This window comes from Lonchura striata, chromosome 10 (assembly GCF_050655825.1).
Source record: "Lonchura striata isolate lonStrDom1 chromosome 10, ASM5065582v1, whole genome shotgun sequence".
NCBI classification, from domain to species: Eukaryota; Metazoa; Chordata; class Aves; order Passeriformes; family Estrildidae; genus Lonchura; species Lonchura striata.
In genome coordinates, this window is record NC_140712.1 from 23,027,243 (window position 1) to 23,051,045 (window position 23,803).

A 23,803-nucleotide genomic window follows, 5' to 3' on the forward strand; every position below is an offset into this window, starting at 1 on the left:
GTGCTGCCTCCTCATCCCTCCCTGCCACAGGGTGCAGCTCTCATGAAGGTGAATGCTCTCCCCCACAGTGCTGGGACTCACTGGAAGCACTCAATCAACTGGACTTCCAGAGAAATATTGGGAATATGCTCTAATTTTGAAGTCCCTGCCTTCTGTGTTGCCTGGATACCAATCACCAGACCTTTGGAGGGTTTATTTTTGTTAGCAGGGACTGGAAATGTCCCTCCCTCAGACTGGGTTCCTCTCTTCTGTCCTGAATTTCCCCTGGCATGCTGCAGAGAAGCCTTGGATCCCCCAGCCGAGGTGGAAGTGCTGAGGAGAGGTGCTCTCCTGCTCTTTAACCCTTGCTGGGTTGCAGTGCCTGTGCTGGCTGCTGTCCCTAACCTGGGCAGCCTGGCTGCTGCAGGGACAGTGACACAGTGAGGGCCCACTGCTGCCTCTCAGGAGTGGGGACACATCCTGTACAACAACCAGGGGAACCTCTCAGAGCCCAGCCCTGCATCCCTGGGATCAGTGCTTCTCTCTGCTGGGGTTTTCCTGGCTCTTCTGCAAAGCCATGGGTGTTTTTCCTTAAAATGGTCGTGCCTGAGGTCACATCATTCCATCAGTGCAGCTCTATTCATTTAAAAACCAAACCTCCAAAACCAGAAGAATTCAGCTGCAAGGAAAAGCTCAGGAATGGCATCACTGAGCACCATGCACAGGAAAGGAGCTGCTCAGAAACCTGCTCTGAAAACCCTTGTGCCTGGTGAGCCCCTGTCACCCGGTGCCACAGGGCTCAGGGCTGGCACTGTGACAGCCAGCCCCTCTCTGCTGCTCTGGCACTGGCCTTGGCACCTGGCAGATCTCTGTGCCCAGCCCTGGATCTCCACAGCAGCTCAGCCACCACAGCCCTGGTGCCAGGCTGCACAGGGGACACCCCTCTGCTGGTGCCCTGCTCTGGGCACAGCCCCCAGCTCTGGTCTCCTCAGAGAGATGGGGGAGCAGGAGGTGCCCCAGGGTTTCCACAGCCCCCTGTGCCCCGTCCCTGCAAGGCTCTGTCTGGTCCAGGGGCACCAGAGACCACTTCCAATGCAGGACAGGCTGTCCCCAGTTAGACCACACTGGTGGGAAAAGACATGGTTTTAAATTGGATGAAAGTAGCTAAAAACCAGGCACCTGCCTGCCAAGTCTTTTTGCTGACAGAATTCGATTGTTTGGGACTGGGAGTTTTTTCCTCTCCATTTTCTGAGGAATGTGGTGAGCCAGGGCCTGGCAGGGCAAGGACAGCTCACTCTGAGCACTGGACACCTTCCCAGCTCCTCCTGGGAGGAGACTCCCCTGGGACTGGGGGTGCCACGGAGCCCTGGAGCTGCCTGAGCCCAGGAATTGACCTCCAGAGGGGCTTTGGGAACCTTCAGCCAGCCAAAGGCAGCTGCTCCTGAGAGCCCTCAGCTCCTAAGTGCCTGCAGCTGAGCTCCCAAACATACCTGGGACGCCAGGTGTGCCCCTGTGACCCTGCCAGTGCCAGCCCTGCCTGTCTGAGGCAGCTGAGCAGCCCCAAACAGTTCCAACTGTGGCTTCTGAGCCTGGTTTTTCAATTTATAAAGAGATAAACATGTAAAGGAAATAGTTCAGATCCTAAAAATTAAAATATGGAGCAGCTGAAAATGTATTTCACAGTTCTCTGTCACTGTGATTCATTTTTTGTGCCCCACTGGTCCCTCTCTGTGTGACTGTGCCCGTGGGTGGGAGTTCTGCTGCATGTGCTTTGTAAACACAGTAAGTATGTTTAAACTAATGAAGTTAGTAGCTCCATGTAAAGGGAACAACTAACTCTATTATAGTAACATTTTTCTTTTGAAAAAGGGAATCATTGAAGTAGCTGAAACCAGTGGACTGAGTATTTTGTATATCATAAATTATATATATGATATACATACATAATCTATTCCATATTTTTACTTTAGCTTTATCAACAAAGACTTGGTTGTTGGTTCTTGGTTTCCTTTGGTGATTCTGTGTGGTAAGGTGATGTTCTAGCAAATATTGCATCCCTGTCTTTTGAAAACAGGGATGCTGTTTTCAAAAGTGAATGTTGATCTTTAGGCCTGGCTATAAACTGGTTAATGCTTTTTATGTGGAACAGCTTTTGATATTCCTTGTTGAGCCCAAGGTGTGGCTCTGGAGCCCTGAGCCATGGCAGAGAGGGGGGTCGGGCAGCAGCCCAGGGCACTGCAGGAAGAGGCTGTGTGCTGTTTCCCTCCTGGGCTCCCTGAGGGACATTCCCAGGCATAATTCAGATCCAGGACCTCGGCCTGAAAGCTGCTTATTCCCCAGGACACAGATTCCTTGCTCCATCTTCTGGAGCACAAGCTCAGTGTGCTAAACCCCAGCCCAGTCTGCCAGGAGCTGTGGGAACCACTGAGTTCCGTGGTCCAGACAGAGCTGGAATATTGAGAATGTAAATGTGGAGGAAAAGTGAAATGTAAAACCACTGGGCCCTGTGCTCGTGACTCATCTGAGCTCCTGTTTTAGACCTGCCCTGGAGTCAGTGCCCACAAGTGGTGCCAGCGTGAGGGAACCTCAGCCTCAGGGAGGGCTCTTCTCCAGCTCTGCTCTAAATCCCCCTCAGCAGAGGGCACGAGCAGGGGCAGCCTCTGTCCTTGGGCTTTCCTTAGCTCAGCATGGCCAGGAGCCAAGAGCAGGGAAGGGCAGCACTGCACACCAGCAGCTCCCCCAGAGCCCGTGTGGCCGGTGGCTCCTAGCAGAGTGTGCCCTGGCCAGCTCCACCTGCCCCTCCTGCCCTGAGCTGAGCCCTCCCTTTCTCCCTGTGCTGCAGAGCCCGTGGCCCTGGGAAGCTTTGCATCCATCATTCATGGCCCAGGAGTGCTGGGAGCCAGGCAGGCAGCTCGTGGGGGTGGTGGCTCTGTCCCTCCCTGCCTGGGCTCCTATCTCACCTCTTCTAGGACACCCTCCTCACACCTGGGCAGGGTTCTGCAGCTCTGGATACCATACCTTTGAAGCTTTTTTCCATTATGTATGTGTTCTGACGTCTATCCATCCCACAAGCACCTGCATAAAAATGATATATAATGGAAAACAAATAAATATTTATGTAAATTGGATTGCTTTGACTGCTGAGCAGCATATATTCTTCCCTCTAAATTGTACATCAAGGCCCTCATTTAGGGAGGCTCTTAAGCACATCCTCAGCTGTAACCACACACTCAGCTCTAGTGGGGAGTCTGTGCACGCCTGGAATTATGCATGTGCTTAAGAGTTTCCCTGGAAGGGAGAGCTCTCTGCAGCAGGGTTACCAAGAACTGCCATCCATCAGGAGATCAGGATAAAAACCATCTGCTGAGACATTCATTACTGGAATGGTGTGAAAGAAGCCTAAAACGTGTCCTTTCAAATCCGAGTCTGCAGGTTGCGTTGCAGCACTCTGTGACTAATGTTAGGCTTTGTTTTGTTTGTGGAGAGTGTATTATTTAACTCACAGCCTTACACTCTAATGTGTGCACAATCTCCTTAAAATTACCTACTGACACTTTGCTCATGAATTTGCACAGTTCAGTGACTGGTGTGACAACAGTCCCTAAGGGACCACTGTGCTCTGACAGCGCAGCACAGGGAGCAGAGCTGACAGTCAATAATTCTGCCTTGTGCAGCTCCAGAGGAACTTGCTGTTCCTCACAGAAGCTGAGGCAGAAGGGGATGGGGACCTTTTCCATTTTTACTTCTGCAAATTACCCTAGATATCAATCAGAAGGAAAATCTAATGTAAGCCTTTAAATCTTTTTAGCTATAGAGTCTGGTATTTCCTATTGACTGGGACAATCAATACAGATTTGGTTACTGAGGAATGTCCTTGTGGCTTATGGGATTCCCAGTCAAGTAACTGAGTTAGACTGGGAAAAGAGCCCCACAAACAGTGTCTCCCAGAGGTCTCCCAGCTATTTGTCCTTGTGTGTCCTCTGGTCTCTGCAGAAAAGTTGTCCTGGCTAGGTGCAATGCTGTACCAGCCCCTTTTTCATGACAGCTTCATTTTTTTTTTGCTAAATAAGGGAAATGACTAAATTAGACAATAAATATGTTACTGGCACATCAAAGACAAACCAACCCTTTGCTCTGGTTCTCAGTGCCCGTCCCTGAGCACAGGAAAGGGGCTGGTGGCACTGCCTGGCTCTCTGGGATGGGGCTCTTCTGGCCACGAGTGACCCCCCAGTCCATTCCAGCACCTTCTGCTTTGTTGTGCACCACGAGCCAGTTCCCAGACTCACCCTGCTGCACAGGGCAGGGCAGACTGGCAGCTTTGGGCAGCTCTGTCCCAGAGCAGGATGAGCTCTGTGCTCTTTCCTCGCTGTGCTCTGCCTGGGCAGAGTCAGAGCGAGGAGGATGGAGCCAATTGATCCCTTGGCCCACAGCCCCAGGGCTGGCCTGGGGGTCACACGTCCTCCTCCTGCCAGGGATGAGCACATCTCCAAGGGTAGCAGTCCAAGCAGCATCTGGAGCCCACCCCATGGAGCAAGGCTCCCAGCTGAGGCCCCCGGGGGCAGGGGCTGTACCCATGGAGAGGCAGAGGCAGGGAACAAAGGGACCCAGGCTGACCCATGGGGAGGGCCACACAACCCCACAAAGCTTCCCAACCAGAAATTCCCATAATTCCTCCTTTAGTTTTCTCTTTTATCTGTTATAATAATGTGGGTTTATGACCCATTTTTTTGTATTCACCAAGTTCCTTGGGAGGTGAAATGAATACTAGATACATTATTTTTTAAACTGCAAAAGTAGTTAATGTGGAAAAGTCCTAAACCTGCCAGAGATCTGGCACTTCAGGAAAGTCCAGGTTTAAGTCTGAAGCTAAATTACCTGCTGGGGTGAAATTAGACTCTCAGCTGGAAATAGTTTTCCACACCTTTTGGCTTTTGAGAAAAAAAGTGAAGTCAGCTGTGAATCAAACTTATAGCCTTTGGTCTCTGGAATAAATGCAGCTTTGAGTCACTCATGATGTGCTGCAAATCCCACTTTAGTGTCTGCATCCAGGACTGCTGTTAAAAAAGCATCACAGATAAACCCAGCCCTGCCTGCATCTGCTGTGGCCAGTTCCAGACAATGAGACAAGAACCTCTCCTGAGCTCAGGTCAGTGGTTTGGGAATTTTCACCTGCTTGGGATGGGAGCTGGAAGCTGGGCTCTGCCCCTGCCCCGTGCAGACTGCACTAGAGCAAGAGGGATTTCTCACAGGGCAAACAATTCCAGCTCTGCAACACGAGAGAGAGAAAAGGCAAGGACAAGCCATTCCCTGAAACAAGGACCAGGCTGCCTTGGGCAGGCAGTGACACACAGGAAGGTGACAAAGCCACCTCTTCTTGTCACCAGAGACTTCCCAAACTATGATATCTCAAGTCCACATTCATGGGAACTACTTGTGCTCCTCCCCAGACTCCACTGAGCACAATCAGCTCTCTAAAAACCTGGAATTTGAAGCTCATAAACAAATGTGCAGCAGTAAAAGTACAGCCTTTGTCCTTGCATTTCCCACTTGGAAAGAACATGAACGTGGCAAACAAAGTCCTACAAAACAGGCAAAACACCTGCAGTCTGGTGAGATCCACTGCAATTAAGAAAATCCTTATCAATGCAGGTTTTAGGAGATGAGTGTTCAAGTTGATTTTGGTGTGGATATTCTTACAATTTCCTTTCCCCAGCTCTAATTCATGTTTAGGACACCAGCAGTTTCTAGCAGGGCTGCAGGCATTTCTGGGAGCCTGGTTCTCCTCATCTGCTGGGTCCCATCCTTTGGGATCACCACAGAAGTCACTGACTGAAGAACCAGGAGCGAGTTTCCATCCATTCCAAATTTCTCTTCCATTTCTCTTCTATTTCCCTCTCCTTGGCTCACTCCCACATCTGCTCTCTGTGACAATTCATGGGGTCACAGCAGAGGAGTTGGGCAGTTGTCCACTGCTATTTTTAACTTTTTAACTGAGTCCAGCCCTGCCCAAGGCTTGGCTGCTCTTCCAACACAAGAGTTGGAGCATCTGTGTTATGAAACTAAGGCTGATCATGGCATCAGAAGGTTGAACACGTTTTCAACTGTGGTACTTCCTTGCTTGATGATGTTTGAAAGTCAGGATTCCCTGTGTGACCTTATCGGACTTTTATGTTATATTTATAATTCAAACTTGAAGATTTAAACTCTCTTTGGAAATTTTCATTAGAGGAACCTGCAGCTTTTATTGCACAACAGTAAAAGACGTGAAAACTTTTTATTTGCATGTAAAAACAGCCTTGATCTCAGCAAGGATTCAACGTTGTGAAAGTTAGCATGAGCAGGCATTAATTCTGGTCCTAAGAAGAAAGGAAAAAAAAAATCTAATTTTCATTAATTAGTTTGAAAAAAGAAAGAAAAAGTTATCTTGGATGCAAAATGCTATGGGAAAAAATGGAGTGTTTTGCTGGAGGCTCCTTAGCTAAAGTATTTATCACTTCTAGATCATTCTTGCTGCAGAGGCATTTAGCATCATTTCTGCTGGAAAAATAAAATGCATGAATGCAGAACAGAGGTGGCACATGGGGAGCTCAGGACAGCACAAGTTAAACACAAATAGAGCAAATAGTGTGCAAAAAAAGCTGCAAAATGGTAAAAGGAAAATTAATGTGGTTTGAGAAGCATTTGGAAACCCTCACACACAGCCACCTCCATGTCACATACAGGTAAGCACAACAGTGGTTCTGCAGCTTATTACATAGAAAACGTGGATGGTGTTAAGGATGAAAAGATTTTGCACTGAAGCTTGACAGATTTGTGATTTTCCTGATGCAAGCAAGAGTTACCTTTGGAGCAAGGCACGGCGTGGCAGGGCCATGATGTGATGCCTGGTGCTGCCCTATGTTCATTCCTTTGCCATGTGAGCTGTGAGATAGTTGACCTTGAAAATCCCATAATACCCCCTAATGCTGCACTTTCCCTCCTCCTGCATATTTTCAGTGAGATGTTACTAATCCCAGGAAAGGAAAGGGCAAAAGCTTTGGGCCACTGATGAGCCAAACTCCGAGTGCTCAGATAGGAAAACAAATAGCATCCAAAGCACTAAATCTGGGCAGGATTTGAGCTAAGAGCTGCTAAAAACCCTGTTAAAAGTCAAGCCAGGAAGAATAAACTCAGAAGAGGCAATTACACTTCACTCTTGGCTTGGTTGCACTGGCTGGTGGTTCAGAATTGCCACGGAATGATTTACTGGGAGATAATGGAGCATTGCACACCCAAGCTCCCACAGAGGCTCCACACCTTCATCAAGATGCCAGTATTTAGTGCTAAGCTTTATTAAGCATGAAAGAAAAAAAAAAAAAAGCCAAATTTGAATTTTTAATGTCCTGAGTTAGTCCTTAAAAAAACATTTATAGAGTAGATGATAGTGATTCAACAGAGCAACCTTGGAAGGGAGGCTAAAATGAATATTGACTTTGCTTTCCCAGTCTGTGGTTTGTGGTAAAGGAAACAATTTTTAATTCTCCATCTTTCACTACTGGCAATTCTGATTGTGAACTAAAGACAACACCAATATTCCTCATTATTGTTTATGCCTTTATGAAAGGCTGATTTGGATTTGGAATTGCTCTAGAGTCTACTAAAGTGATTAAAGTGTTTAAAAATTACTGACCTAGTTCATTCAGATAGCTGTAGGGTCTCCAGTCTGCAGTTTCTCTGTCAAGGATTTTGTAACTGAGCTGTTCAAAAAGTATGATAATGGGTTAATGCTGGAAGAGACAGACAGTTCCCACCCCAAACTACAGCCCAAGGATGTCAGGAGTAAAAATAGGAGGTGACTCCTGTCTTGGCCTCACCGTCTCAGCCCTTGATGTGTGTGAGCTGCACAGCTGTTCACTGGCATTAGGGAAAATCACAAAGGAAAGTCACTTCACCAAGCCATGAACACAAACATGCTGGAGAACACAGGATTTCCTTTGGAACCACGACAGGGATGCCTGTGGATGTGGGGTGACACGCTCCAAAATGTCCCATGGAGATGGATGGATCAGAGCCCTAGAGCAGCATGCACAGAGGGGCTGCCTGGAGCCTGGGGGTCTGTGACACAGCTGTGGGTGCACCGACAGGAGATGCAGGGACACGAGTTCTCTCAGCTCAAGGAAAATCTCTTTGGCAATGCTGGAGACAAAGGCCCCTGTGGATCTGCCAGCAGAGGAGAGTCCAGAGCTGCCCTGCAGGTGCTGCTGCTGGGACAGCTCCTCCCAGAGCGAGCAGTGAGAGGAGAGGAGAGGAGCCTCTGCTTTGGGCTGCCCGGCCCCACTGGGCTGGGACAGAGCAGAAGGGGCTCCACAGATCAGTGGTCACCAGCTGAGCCCTGCAGGGGGGTCTGGGAATTGCTGTAGGTGCTAAAACTGCTGAGTTTTCCTCCTCACATTATTGAGAGCCACACCTGCTGGAATACAGCTGGTCCAGAGGAAGTGTCAATTCAAGAGCAAATCCCAGCCTTGTTTCTGAAAAGATACGAAGCCATCACTGCCCTCCTGTGTCTGCTTCCATACTGGGAAGCCTCCTGCTGTGCTTGGAAGCATTCAGCTCTGCCATTTTACTGTATTTACAGGAAAATGCTAAACAGAAGGGAAGTTAAAATGGAAAGAGAGTATTCACAATTACCACAACATTTAATTTTTCCTGATCTATCATTCCTTTTTCCTTAGCTGTCTTAATAGGTTTTTAGACCTGGAAAAAAGCCCCCACTGATGTATTGAAGCCTATTGGGATATTAAATCCCAGCTGGGGCCCAGCACCTACAGCCACATTCCAAAGGCATTTTCACCCCTCCAGAGTCCTTTCCAACAGCCCTCAGTGCTGCTGCCACCCCACCCTGGGTACAGCATCCCTGTGGTGTCCCTGTGCCCTCCGTGCTCCTGCTGTCCCCAACACTGAGGAAGCTCTGCAGGAAGCCTGGAGAGCACAGGAGTCATTTCCTGATCATCCAGCAGCTCCCTGTGCTTCCCCAAACTAGGGATGGGAACAGAGACAGCAGAGGCAGGGATGGATGGATGGATGGATGATGGATGGACGGACGGATGGACGGATGGATGGACGGATGGATGGATGATGGATGGATGATGGATGGATGATGGATGATGGATGGACAGACGGACGGATGGATGGATGGATGGATGGATGATGGATGGATGGATGGGTGGATGATGGATGGATGATGGATGGATGGATGGATGATGGATGGATGGATGGGTGGATGATGGATGGATGATGGATGGATGGATGGATGATGGATGATGGATGGATGGATGGGTGGATGATGGATGGATGATGGATGGATGGATGATGGATGATGGATGATGGATGGATGGATGATGGATGGATGGATGGATGGATGGATGGATGATGGATGGATGGATGGATGATGGATGGACGGACGGACGGATGGACGGATGGATGGATGATGGACGGATGGATGGATGGATGATGGATGGATGGATGATGGATGGATGGATGGATGATGGACGGATGGATGGATGATGGATGGATAATGGATGATGGACGGATAGATGGATGATGGATGGATGATGGATGATGGATGGATGGATGATGGATGGATGGATGATGGATGGATGGATGATGGATGGATGGATGATGGATGGATGATGGATGGATGGATGATGGATGGATGGATGATGGATGGATGGATGGATGATGGATGGATGGATGATGGATGGATGGATGGATGGATGGATGGATGGGGCAGTTGGACAGCCCAGCAGTGGCAGGGGCATGAAGAGCAGATCCATTTGGAATATGGTCACTGGGAGGAATTTGACCCTTGGCACCATCAGTTCTCCTCAGCAGAGCCCATGGCTTTGTTCTGCTCTTCAAAACTTGCAGCCAGAACACAAATGCTGATTTTTCAACCCAGCTGCACCACTTAGAGCACATTTATTAAAGTCTTGGGGTTTCTATTAAAAGCTGTGGGTTTGCAGGATTTATAAATCAGCTCACAAACCTAAAATTTGGCATGAAGAGCTACGGGCTAGAATTGATTTTTTAAAATGAAATGATTTGGGGACATTTCTAAGTTTTACTGAATGTAGTTTTTCTGAATGTGATTATAGCTGTCTCTTTGTGCTACTATCATTTCTTAGCACACTATCATTTGTTAACTTTTTTTTTTTTAAGATAGAAAATATTTCAATTTTTACTGTGAGGCAAAATTGCTTTTCTGGAGGAAGAAATCCTTCATAGTAAACTTATCCATTAAAATTCCAGGCTGGTAATTTTAGCAATTTGGTTAAAACTACCTCATATCTGGCACCTTTTCTTTTAAGATCAACGAGATACCAGCCTGAGTAAACAAAGTCATTATCTGCCTGTCTGAAATAGCTGGATAGATGACAGTGGCCACTTGATCACCACCAGCCATTTGTCAATGCCCAGGTTTTTAAGTTCACGGTGATTAGGCAAAGAAGTGCTGGCAGGAATTCCATCATACCTGTATCCTCCAGGAGAGCAATCAATAATTTGACATTTATTTCCCTAACTACTGACTTCAGGTCTCCCTGGTCCAAGCTTGTGCTGCTCAGTTTTAGATGCCCATCCTGAATGTGCTGCAGCTATTCTGTATTTGCAGTCCTCCTTTTTCTTGGGCAAGTTTTAGTCAAAGGTACTTAAATGCTGCTTTCTGTACTGAATTCCTTTTTATTAGCTGGGTGACATCCAGTCAGACCATTTCCAGTGACCTCTGTTTTGCATTTTCTAATTTTATGTGAAGTCTTTGGTGGAATTTAGGACTTCCTTTAATAGATGTGAAACTGCTGGCTTTAAAAAATCAGGACATCTAATAGCAATTGATTTTTATGATGTCTGTAGAAACCAACACCTGGGTTTTTGCTGCTGGAAGGGAATGAGGATGGAATTATGAGCTTTGCAAAAGCTCAAGGTGAGAATTCTCCATTTGCTTCTGAGCTGTGCAGCAGCTTCATCCTTTACACAGAGGATTCTTCACAAACTTTGCAGCACTTGATAAAAGTGAGGTTTGTTTTGACTTCATGCACAATACAAAAACTCAGACGCAAAGCTGGCCTTGAAGCCCTGAGAGGGGTTCTGTGAGTGGTCCTGCCAAACATCCTCTGAGTAAAACAGGTCCTCAGCAGCTCTGAAATCTGAAATCTCTGAAATCTGCTCTGTGGCTCAGCAATGAGAGCTCTGATGTGAAGACACAGGTATGGAGGTATGTAATCTCCATTTATCTGCTTCAGAAATTTTTGCTAATTCTGTGGCAAAAGGTCACCTGAGCTCATGTCTCATACTCCTCAGCAACTTGCAGCATCATTACTAGTTGCTGTTGCACATGTCATGAGAAAAAAGGCCAAACCTATTGTAGGAACTCCTAAGCAAAGGTCAAGGTTTGGCTTCAGTTAAACTCACAGTAAAACATCTCTTGGCTCCAGTGGTTCCAGCACTTCTCCCGAGCTGACTTGCCAAGCTCTCTCCTGTGGGAAGAGCAATTACTTGTGGCAAAGTGCTGGGAGTTAAAAGCTTGCACTGAGATGCTGGAGCCTCCTCCTGAACCTCAGAGCTGCAGATCCATTCTCAGAGATGAAGCTCAGCCCTACAAGCTCCTGCTGGCACCTGGCACAGGCTTGGGGACAGGACTGGAAGGGCTTGGAGCCCCCAGTCCCTGTGTCCAGCTGCCTTTTATTGCAAACACCCAGGCACACAATCCCTCAGAGAGCTGATCAAGCTCCATTTTAACAGTAATCAGATTTCTTTGTCCCGTTAGTCTTCCTGGGAAATTATTCCAAAATCTCACTGATCTGATGGCAGAAATCTAATTTCCAGCTTCGATGCATTCATGGCCAGTTCTTCCTCATTTGTTCTCAAGCCAGCTCTGTCATCTCACTTAAATAGCTCTCCTCCCTCCTCGTGTTTACCTTGCTGTATTTATAGATGGCAATCACGCTCCCCCTCAGCATTCATTCTGCCAGATAAAAGCAGCTAAGCCTTTTTTCAGTCTCTTCTGATAGGCTCCCCCTTATCTTCCCACTTGTTTTCCTCCTGCCTGTGTTCCACTGGCACAACCCCAGCCCCAAACACACTGGGGAGGGTTTGGTGCCTCCACTGGTGCTTGTCTCTCAGCAGCTCCAGTTCACCTCCAGGACCTGAGCAGTGGCCAGGTGTGTGTCTGGCAGAGGGGGCATGAGGAGGTGAGATCCTTCCCCCTGCTGAAGGCTGGCCCTGCTCCCATCCCGTGCAGACAGACCCATGTCACAAACTGTGCCCAGTGCAGAGCTGGGCCCTTCAGCTCCTGCTAAAGCCTCACCCAGCTCCTTCCCTCCAGAGGTGCCACCCTGGGACTGCAGCAGGGTCAGCACACATCCTGGGGATGGGAGAGGAGGAACAAAATTGGAATGATAGGTGTAGAGCTGGGGGAGAAAAGAGAACAGGAATAGGGACGTGAGAAATAAAAAAGAGACTAGAGTGGAAAGATCACTAAGAAAAGAGGGGAGAAAATGCAAAAGACACAAAAAGAAAGGAGAGAAGGGCAGGGAAGCAGAGGAGAGAAAACTCTCCTCAAACTGGAGCAGGGCTCCCAGCTGTCCTGCCTCTGTGCTTTGCCCAGGCTCAGAGAGAGGAATGGCTCCAGCCCAGCACCTCCAGGCCTGATCTCCTTGGGGCACAGGGAGGTAACACATCCCGGGTCTGGCTCAGCCCTTCAGACATTCTGACATTCCTCTGCCTTTTTTTTTTTTTTTTTTTTTTTTTTTTTTTTTTTTTCCCCATTTTGCATCTGTGCTGGTTCCTTTGTGACCCCAGCTGGCACTCTAAAGAAATGAATCCTCCAAGTACAACTTGTGCACATTTCTCTGCAGAAAGTGAGAATGGCACCAGGCAAGCTGATTTGGAAATGAACTCGTTAAGGCAGCTATTAGAGCTTTATATGCTCCTTTGTCTTACTTGGCTGCAGAGCTGCAGACAGACAAAGTGTATTTTTGGCCATCCTCATCTATTCAGTCCTGCAAAGCATTCTCATTAATAAGTGAGATGGTGGGAGATCTAAAGGAAATATCAGGCCATATATTTTAATAAATACCCTGAAAATACCAGTTCTATTGGTCTTTCAGTGATTATCAGGACAACCTGGCTACAATGGCCAGAGCTGCAGCGGGGGAGCAGCTTCCAGGAAAGTCCCAAAGCACCACTTGGGGATTAAACCTTTCCAGCAGCTTAATTTTTGAAGTAGTTCTGTGAGAAGATGGCACTGCAGGCTAGAAATCCAGGATAGGTGCTGGCTTTGACCTTTTCTGAATTAATTTAAATTTCTGCAAAAGGATTAGTGGTCCAGATGGACACTCATCCTAAATTTGACATTATGGGCGTTTGCACTTTCAATTTGGGGAGCAAAAATTCATGATGCAAGGGGACCATCTACATCAAAAAACATATTTACACATCTGTCTAAACATTTCTCTGAGAAATCTCTGGAGCCAGCCTTTCTATTACATTTTAATGAGATTTTCTTTTAACAATTAAGAAATTACTTACAGGAGCACATGTACAGATATTTTTGCCTGTCCTGTACAATACTGTCTTTTTTGCACTGATCTTGTTCATAAGGCATTCCAGTTACATTTGGATTAAGGTGACACAGCCTGAAACATCGTCATTTTTAAAGCTGACAACCTTGATGAAATCAACTGCATTTCCTTTTCCCCCTGCTCCCTCTGCTTTGCCACACCTGGGCTTATTAAGGCTCCAAAGGAGGAGCTGTTTTACCATTTGCCATATCTAAATTTACTGCTAAAGTGCTGAATTGAGTCACGGTGTTGTTCATGAATGGTCTGAGGAAATCAATTGCAACAAATGATAAGGAAGGTGCTCCTGGATGTTCCAGTGATAGGGCTGGAATAGCTCTGCTGGAGAGCCAGGAGTGAAGCAGAGCTCCCAAAATGTCCCTGGATGAGTCAGGACAGTCCTCAAAAGCTAACCAGGTACCTTCTTGCATCCTTCTGCTTGTCTGTGTCAGCAGGGAATTTGTTTGTCTGATGTGGGAAACAATGAAACAGCAAAGAGAGATTACTGATTAATGCTTCATTGATTTACTGGTGTTGTGTTAGTGGATAATTATATTTACTGAGTTATTTATCTCTTCTGAGAAGCAAACATACCTCAGAGTTGCCAAGACACCAAGCCTTGCTGACCCAGACAGGCATGAGGCTGCAGTTCCCATTCCCAGAGACTGGGAAGATACAGGGAGGGGAAATCCAACCTTTCAGTGCTGGGACATCAGGAATGCTACCCTGGAGTTTGAAATAGTGCTGGCAGACAACAGGGCCCGAGAGACATTGCTTTGATTGATTTCCTTGAACTGATAAGAACATTGCTACAGTGGGGTGGGGTAATATCTACCTTACAGGAGCTGTTTCCATCCAGATTACTGGGAAAGAAGCGTGAAGTCACCCCACATGAGAGAGTGTGGTAGCTTGGATTGGAAAAACAATGAACACTGCTGCTACCCTGGGATATATCTGGGAAGAAAACAAGTCATCACAAAATACTTTGGAAGCCACAACAGTTCTTAAGAAACTGAAAACACAGCAGAGACAATGTAGTTTAGAAATCTTTGTTGGAGTACTGGGTGTTCTAAAACATCTGCAGATGCAATCTATCCTGCATTATGGTGTGAAGCTCTTGACTATTAGCATTAAATATAAGAGGAAAAAAAGCAAAATATTTTAAAAATACAGTGTTATCTTCTTGAAGGTGTTAATAACGTCATTCCTGACAGTCCAGCTGCTTTGCAGGTGAGGGGAAGGAGGCAAAACTCGGGAGATGCATGGGCTGCAACACAGCTGCCCATGGAAGAGCCCCTGAGCAGTCTTGCAGTTGAAACAAATGAAACCTTTTTGTTACAAAACCAGGAGTAATGTTAGAAATCAAGGTGCTGTAACTGTACCAAGGAGTACAAAACGTTTTCCATTGTGTGCAAAGGCTTTTCAAAAACCAAAGCTGGAGCCCTGAAAGGCAAACCTGGGCATTTACATTGTATGCTCAGAGATATTTTATCTACTTCCTCAATTTTAAGTTATAAACACATTTACCAAACAGAATAATTTACCAAGAAAGGCATCATATTTAATCTGGCAGTTCTAATGAAAGCATCAATCCCAATCTGGTTCCAGCTGCGTAACAAATGGATACACATTTCAAAGTACCATCAGGAGAAGGGATGGAAAATTTCAACTGGAGCAGCATCATTTAAACACCAAGGCCCTGTAAGGAGCAAATGAATGGGCTTTGCTAAAGCATGGGCTCAAACTGCAGGCAGAGAGGTTGGTTGTGGGGAACATCTTCATGTCAAAGGGTAATGAAGTGCTGGGGTGGCTGCTTGAGCCCATCACCTTTACTGAAGGCTGGCAGCGATGGGTGGGGAAGGGCAGGGACTTGGGGTCCCCAGCCACCATCACCTCCTCTCCTTGCCCTCTGCATTTGCCTCACTCTAAACATGCACTTTGCTTTGCTGACATCTTGTGGAGATCTAGATTGAGCCAAATTTACTGCAGAATATCCTGTTTCCAAGAAGTGGGTTTATCTGCAGGGTGTCTCTTACGTAAGGGCTGTGGCTCAGGGCTCAGGGGAAGCTGCTCCTGCATGTGCAGCTCTGACCAAGCACTGCTTTTCTGCTGAAACATGCAAAGAGATTTTCGAGGTCAGCTCTGTTTTGTGGTAAGTGCAGAGCCTTTGAGTCCCAGCTGTTTTCCAGAGTTGCTGCTAACAAATGATCTCAGATCAGGATGTGATTCCAGAGCTGAATTCTTTGCATTGAGTATCTGTCAGCCAGGCTGCCAGGGCTCTGCCATCTCCCCCTGCTACAACTCTGTGACATTTACAATCAAACCAACAGGAAGCACATCTCTCTTGGGGTCTGCCAGTGGGAACTGGGGCTGGAACCCACCCCTCATGTCATTGTGTGCCCCCAGCATTACAGCCTTCAGCCTGCTTTGGGGGCTTGGGCCCATCCTCCCTCCCCACAGCCCACAGTCCCAGTTAAACAGGACACTTGGATCTGTGTCTTTCTGCTCTGAAAGTGGTGGTGGAGTCAGCTCTGCCCTCCCCCTTCCCTTCCCCACTGGCTGTGAGCCAGGACCAGCTGGAAGGAAGAGCCAGGACCCTGTGGCTCTGCTGTGGGGTTTGAGGTGCCACCGATGTCACCGGGAGCCACCTGAGACAAGGCGAGTTCTCCCCCAGCTCAGCTGGCTGGAGCTTGTTCTCTGCACCCAAAATCAGCTGAAATAAAACTCTACCAGAGTGCTCCACTACTTAGCACAGTGTTGAATTAATGACCCTAGCTTGTACACATCCCCCAAAATCCTTTTCTAACCGCCCTTGCACGCAGCACCCTGAACTCAGAATTACTCTTTCTACATAGTTCCCTCTGGTCGATACCTAAGTAGCCACCCAGGCTGATTTACCTTGATAGCACAGTCCATTTTCTACACATTTATTCATGAAGCTCTTGTAACTGCTGGCTGGAAATACATCAAATTCAAATCTAATGCTATCCCTGTTTAAAAAAAAAACAACAAAAAAACCCACCAACCCACAAAAAAATTCTCTCTTCTCAAAGGTGAGAATTTTATTCTGGTCTAAACAGTAAGGAAAGAATTAAATGCCTAAAGGAAAGGCAATTAGACTGAGCTCCTGCTCTGAGCCTGGGCTGTGGGGTGCCACAGAGCGTCAGTCCCCATCCTGCAGGACAGTTTTGAGGAAACTGGGCACCAGCCCAGTCACAAAAAAGGGAATAAGTGAGCACTCTGCAGTAAATACAGAGCCAGACTTCTCAACTGCTAAATGGAGCTGCTTCCTTCTCTTTGTGTGGGTCTTCTCTGCCCACACAGTGTCAGTGAGACGGCTGAAGGCTCCAAACAGGAGGGTTCACTCTGCCACCTCCCACCACCCATCATCTGCAGATCATTTCTGGAAGTGTCTTGTCTAGGCTTCAGGATGCTTTATTTGTGTCAAGCTTTGCTTAGCTCTTGGCTCTCAGCAGAGGATTCACCCATACCAGAAAGTTTGATAAGACCTTGATAAGACCTCAAACATCACTTCAGCCCATAGCCAAGTTTTTGTGAAAGTCCCACTAAGAAATCCCTGCTGCTCTCCAGCACTACCACACAGTTTTCCATTCTGGTCCTATCTCCTTGAACTAAACAACGTGCACTTTAAAATCTTTTTTGGATGTAGTGCACTGCTCTCATGCTGAGGAGCACCATTTTGATTTCAGGAAAGTTTGCTCTTGGATCTATGTGCTGTGGCTAAGTCCTCCCAGCACGGGTGGTTTTCTTCTCCCCTGGCTGCTGGACAAAGTGTGTGTTTTGCTGCCACATCCTTCATCCACAAATGCAAAAGAGTCCAAGGGCTGCCCAGGGGGCTCCCCTTCCTCATAATCTCTCTCACACATATGCATGGATTATCAGTCTCACAGGAGCTGAGGATGTAAATACCAAAAACATCCTCCAGAAATAAATGTGCTGGAGGAAATTGCTGCCTCCAGGAGCTAGGGATCTGTGTATGTGACTCTATTCAGAAACAACACCACCATTACCCAAATAAGTAAACAGTCAAAAGAACAACTGGTGATTCAGGAGAGCCATAATGTTACAACCCACAGAAGGCTGGATGCTGCAGCCATCCAGGTGGAATTCTTGCCAAAGTGCATGGGTTTACATGGGATTCTATCCATTGGACAAGCCTTTATGGTATTCTGCCTTTAATGCACAAGCAAACCTGCAGGTGAAGGTTGGAATCCCTGTTCCCTCTGTGCAATATTGCTGTTGTTGCCTTGTGAAGGCTGACCTAGAACAGAGACTAAATGGAGTTAAAGAATAAAGCAGGGATTTATTCAAGGATCTCCTCCATGGATCCACCTTGGGCAGCACCAGAGCCCAGCCAGGGCTGTCCCAGGATGAACCAAAATGGTCCCAAAATGGTCCCAAAATGGTCCCAAAATGCACGAGCGCTCCCGGGGGCTCTCCCTGGGATCAGTTCTGCTCCATTGGCACCTTGGAGTACATTGTCCAATTCCAGCTTTAAGTTATGAAGTCCCTTCTTGTTTTTCTCTCTCCAGCCCATGTTGTTTGTGCTCTGGGGCTGAGATTTGGATCATTGTCCTTGTCCCCAGCTGGAGAAGGAATTGTTTTGTCTCCCTGCTCTGTGATGAGAGCTCTCCATCCCCTAGTATGAAGCTCAGAATGACACACTAAAGCAGCACAGAATGTGAAAAATATAAAAGCTAAAACTTGAGGCATCATTGCTGTCCTTCAGCATCCTCTGTAACACACCTGCCCTCAGACACACACGTGTTGTCTTGCCTGCCACAAATTCCTTTTCTGTGAGCTTGTCTCAGTATCCACCTCTCCACTTTCTGCTGAGGAAGGTGCACATCAGCACCTTTTCCTGCCTCTCTGCTCTAGGGAAGAGAAGCAGCATTGGTAAGGCCAAACTTGGGGCACTTACTGAAAGTCTCAGTAGGGGAATGTCAGGATTTGGAGGACAGTCAGGATTTGGCAGGGAGTTTTCAGAAGCTCTTGTCTAGAAACTGTAAATGCCCTTCTAAAAAGGGCAAAACCCCAAACTTGAAACAATGCTGGTACCTGCAGGTAATTTATAATGAGCTGAAGATGGAGCAGTGTGTTTCTGTCTTCTTAATCTTCCTCTGCAAGATGACCTCCAGAAAGAGATGCCTGACCCTACTCTGCTGCAGCTTCTTGAGTGATACAATTTCTATTGCTAGAAGGACTGCACAAAGCAAGTAAGAGGAAAGAAAAGGCCCAGTCTCTGCATCCCCATCCCTGACAGAGAAGAACAGGAAAGAACCATTATCCAATTCCTTTCTAGAGAAGCCCGTGAAAACCCCTGACCTGGTGCTGTTTGAGTTTGTGAGGATCTGGTATTCAGAGTTTTTATAAACTGACCTGACACAGAGCAGCAATGCCACGAGGGCCAGAACTAAACTCCCAGTCCAAGAAGCAAAAGAGATCCCAGGTTCAGTGCACATGAGGGATGTGATCCCAGCTATTTAGGATGTGTCCAGGAATTCAGCCATCTCCAAAATACTTTTGCTCCTCATGTACTTAAATATCATATGGCATCAGGAGCTCTGGGAAAGGTTGCTGCACCTGGGAGGAGTGTGAAGAACATCTGTTTGCTACCCAAATGGGCAGCTTAAGCAAGAGCCAGCAAAGCTAAAATTCAAAAATAAGAAGGAAAGAAAGGACATCCATGATAATTTCTCTCCCCTATTTTTTTGTAGCTATCAGAAAAAGGAATGCTCTACTGAGTGGTCTAGATATGAGACTAGTCCATGGTGTTCAGCAGGGAAGCCCATGATGTGGGACACACTGTGGCAGGAAAATGTCCCTGGCATGAGGACTGAAGTCACTGTGCCATAAGAAGCTCCATGATTAACTTCCAGTTATTACAGCAGGCATCACCATCCTTGGCTTAATGGGAGAGGCTCCTTCCAGGCACATCCTTGACAGGGAAATCCATAAAAAGCTTCCAGCTGTGCCACCCTGAGACAGCAGAGAAGCCAAGGGGCCTCATGCATTTAGAGCAGAAAGCAAAAAGAAAAAGACACTGCAGGCCTGGGGAAGCAAAGCTGCTGGGCCAACCCCTGCCTGCCCCAGAGGCTTGAATTTACCTGGACTTGGGGTTTCAGCCATTTAAAAAGAAGAGAACAAGTCAGAGAGCAGTAAACCCTAAGATCCCCAGAGACAACGGAGAAACCAGAAGGAAGTAAAGCCATCTCCTGCCTGGCATTGTCCCTGATGTTGGCCAGAGAGGAATGAGTAAGAATGACAGCATTGGAAAGGAGATCACATCCTCCAAAATTTAGACAATCTGTCAAGAAAAGCTGTCCTCCACAGCAGTAGCAGAGGATAGAAAGAAGGAAGAATGCTTTGATCCTGAAGAGCCTTTCTCTTGCTCTCTCCTGCTTTCCTCAGCTCCTGGGAAGACGATTCCTACCAGCTGTCTGCGTGACAAGGACTGGTCTGCACACAGCACAGAGTGACAACAAACAGACACCTCAAACCACAAACTGCAACACAGACAAAACCAAGACCTTAGGACTGACCCAGCCAATCCCCCTCCTCAAACCAAAAATGGCTTCCCAAGTTTTCACAAAGGGAAACATCTCCGCACTGCAACAGGAATGCACGTGACTCAAAATTCCATGCAGCAAATTTCCTGCCTAGGTATATTCCATATCAACTTCAACACAGAAAGCAGCTTAAATCAGTTTTATATTTGCTTTCCTGTGCCATTTATGTGTTTAAAGACCATGGTATTCTGAGGAAGAATGGAAGTGTCATTATTTTTGAGGTTCAATAACACATGTTACACATCACAGAAACTTGTATTTCCCCAACAGACAGGAATATGAGCCTGGATTTGATTAACATAAAAAGACCCTTACCAGAAAGTGAGTAATCTGTATTAGTCATCCTCATGGCTGGAGTGTAAGATACACTTGGCATGTCATGGCCCTTCTCCTTCTGTTTCCGTCGATACCACACAAAGAGTGCCAGCAAGACCATAATAATTAGAAGGAGAATAATAATTCCAATGATTGCTCCCACTGAGTGCCTCTCTGATCCAAGAGCAGGGCTAATTTTAGTATAGGGGTTTAATTCTTCCATCATAAGAGCCGCTGTTAAAAGTAATTCATAACACACTGTAAATTGAATCGTACATTCCATTTTTGAAATACTGTTTTTTTTTTAAGGCAAGTACATCATTGGAGAGGGGGAGAGAGAGAGGGAGAGAGGGATTTTATAGAGAGAATTCCACTGTACCTTGATCACATCGGATCCCTTTGAAGCCTGGACTGCAGTAGCAAGTGCCTGTGACGTGGTCACACGTTGCATTGTTCATGCACTCACACAGTTGTTTGCAACCATAACCAAATGTTCCTGGAGAGCACTCTGGGGAGCCAAAGAAAAACATTGGGAAGAATTCTTCTGGTTTTGGGAATGGGCACAACACCTGCCATGGGAAATCCCATAGAGAAGTCTCCCAGGTTTTAGGATCTCTAGGATAACACCCTAATGTGAAATTATTATTAGTCTAAAGCAGGAGCTAAATGTATTCTGTGTGCAGTTTGTTACTTATTAAGCTGTAACTTTCTGGAAAATTCATAGAATTAAATCAGTGATAGGTACAGAGGCTTTCAAAGACCTGATATGTAATACAAATGTTCAGAGTTTAACAGAGCTTGAGCTCAGAAGCTGTAGACAACAAAGCTCAGCATTCTTCACCAACCTACCTGTTTTATTTTTTCAGGGAGGGACTTGCAAAGAAAAGTTTTAATGAACCTTAATATGAACCCAACAGCCTTTACCAAACAAACCCCACATGCTTTCCTACTCATCCCCACCAGTGCCAGGTGAATAGAACTCTGTAGGTGGAATTTCAGAACTGAGCATCTGAATGGTTTGATTTGCTCTGCTTTGGTGTCAGGATTCCTACTACAGAAGGAATTTCTATCCTGTCTTTGTGTTTCTATCAAAGACAAAATACCTGAATGTCCAGCTGAGAAATTTATTCATGCAATTACCATGATGAGCTATTACAATAAATCTGTAGGCAGCTTACTGTACTTCTGGAAGCACTATTCAAGAATAAATTGAAAGAAACAATGTCTGTCACATCCCACTTATTTCCACGGAGAAGCTGCATTACTGAAAACATGCACTCTTGCTGTGATCCTGTGGAATATATTGTTCAAGATATGACTCCTCGTGTGTCACTGCAAATGTTTTTCATTGCATGACAACACCTCCCCAGTGTCAGTCTCAAAGTAGCTTCTGGTAGCCAAAATTTAATATTAAGTAGAGAACCATAGCCAGTATCTGTTTATTGATTTTTGCAGTGTATATTAAAATTGTATCTTTAATCTGTTGGTACTCAAACAAAGAAAAAAATAAAATTATTACAATTAATGCTCATTCTTTTATCAGCCTGCAGCCTACTTAAAATGAATAAGGCCTAAATTTTGGGACTGCACCACAGAAATGATGCCTGCAATTAAGCATTTCATCTGCAATGCAGTGTGACTGCCCATTCAGCAGGATTTGGAGAAGGAAGGAGCCTTAATGAAGAGATTCTTTTAAAATAAACAGTAGAAAAACAAGTAAATAAATACATTTCCAGTTTGTATAGAAAAGAAAGCATCAGGTTTATACAGGGGTCAAATCATAAAGCAGCTCCTTGTATAAAATCTGCTATTGTGCAGTTCTTTGTGGAATTCTTTAGTTTCCTATTTTCACTGTGGCTGCAGTGAAAGGTGTCCCCAAATTCCAGGAAGCTGGCCACTTACAGGATTACAGTGGTGCCATGTGCAATCCTCCAAGAGCACACAGATTTGGCCCTGAGATATTCACTTTGCTGAATGCAAGTGTGTGCAAAAACATATTTATGAATTAAGTTACGTGCACAAATTCTTCCATAAAGATCCATGTAGCAAACTGCAGTTAAAAAGCCTTCCCTTGCAAATCTGGCAGGAAAGTTATTGAATTACCTTACTGCCAAAAAAAGTGAGGGAACCCTGTGGAATTAGTGCCTTGGGAAGATGAAGTGGATTTCACCTGTGTTTAGAATCCCAGTAAGTGGGTGAGAATTTACTGGACAAACAAGTAATTAGCCAGTTACAACACATCCAGTTTCCAGGACCCTCGTTCTGTGTTCTTTAAAGAAGCCATTTGGCACAGACTGCTAAATATTCCAGTAGGACATGGACAACAGTTCCAGGAAAACATTCCAGATCCCTTGCAAGGCAATTGAGGTTCATTGGGAAACACTCACTGCTCAAGCTAAACACAGACCCTTCCCAAAATGGCAAGCAACCTTGTTTTCCTTGATCTGCTTTCACCGGAAAGATGAATCTTTATTTGGTCCATGCCTACATCATAACTTCTGTGGGAAAGCCCCATATCCCCAATATTCTTTGGAAGGCAGAGAGCAGAAAGGACTTATTGCTTTTAACCCTTTTGTGTTTGTACACTGGGAAACCTGGGGCTGCTGCTCTCAGCAGCATTGCCAAGGCCTGAGGCAGCCTCAGGGCTGGGGTGCATTTATCAGGTACAAGTGTTTTGGGAAGGCCCCATCCAGTCAGCACTGAGTGCAGGGATTTGCTTTCTCTCACTTAACTTCAGCCTGGGAATGAAAGGCCCAATTTGTAGGGATTCACTGAATTTATTTATGCTTAAACTGCCCAGTTTTCCAGAGGTGCCCTCTCCTCCCTATGGATTATATAAGGTGCCTGGGGTCATTGTCCTGCTGACAGCAACACCTCATTTAAGAGCCAGTTTGTGCAAGAATTGTGAAACACACCCCCCTCTCTGGAGAAAGAGGGGACTGAGGTCACTGGTACTTACTCTGCTCACACTGTTTGCCTGTAAATCCTGTCCTGCACGTGCACTGCCCAGTGATGTGGTCACAGTCGGCTCCGTTCTGGCACTGGCACACATTGGCACAGTTCTTCCCATAAAAAGCAGCTGGGCAACCTTTCAGCAATCAGAGCAAGGAAAGAGTAAGAAATAAGCTGAAAGTCAAATACAGATGTGTTATCAGCATAAAGTATGTGGGTGTATAAATCTATGAATTTTCAGCCTCTGTATATTTAATGACATTTATTTGATGGTCGAAATGCAGAGATACTGTGACAGCCAATTTTCTTGAAGTAATGTTTCTCATCTTTACAGAATTGCCTCTTAAGTGTTTCAGAAGAGTGAAAACTTGACCC

General features: G+C 46.2%; 1 protein-coding gene across 12 annotated transcripts in view; it reads right to left on the bottom strand.

Annotated features, from left to right (window-relative positions):
- MEGF11 (multiple EGF like domains 11) overlaps positions 1-23,803 on the bottom strand; it is a 255,172-nt gene that overhangs the window by 5,516 nt on the left and 225,853 nt on the right. For 6 of the 12 annotated variants that reach the window (XM_085588995.1, XM_085588994.1, XM_077785950.2 and 3 more), the window contains 6 exons: positions 23,436-23,564; positions 20,856-20,984; positions 20,477-20,710; positions 14,407-14,525; positions 7,649-7,715; positions 2,998-3,054 (listed from right to left, as the gene is read on the bottom strand). In XM_085588995.1, coding sequence (XP_085445121.1) covers positions 2,998-3,054; positions 7,649-7,715; positions 14,407-14,525; positions 20,477-20,710; positions 20,856-20,984; positions 23,436-23,564 — 735 coding nt within the window. Of the gene's footprint in view, positions 1-2,997; positions 3,055-7,648; positions 7,716-14,406; positions 14,526-20,476; positions 20,711-20,855; positions 20,985-23,435; positions 23,565-23,803 lie in introns of those variants that run through there. The other 6 variants (XR_014957713.1, XR_014957712.1, XM_021552638.3 and 3 more) reach the window with 3 other exon arrangements.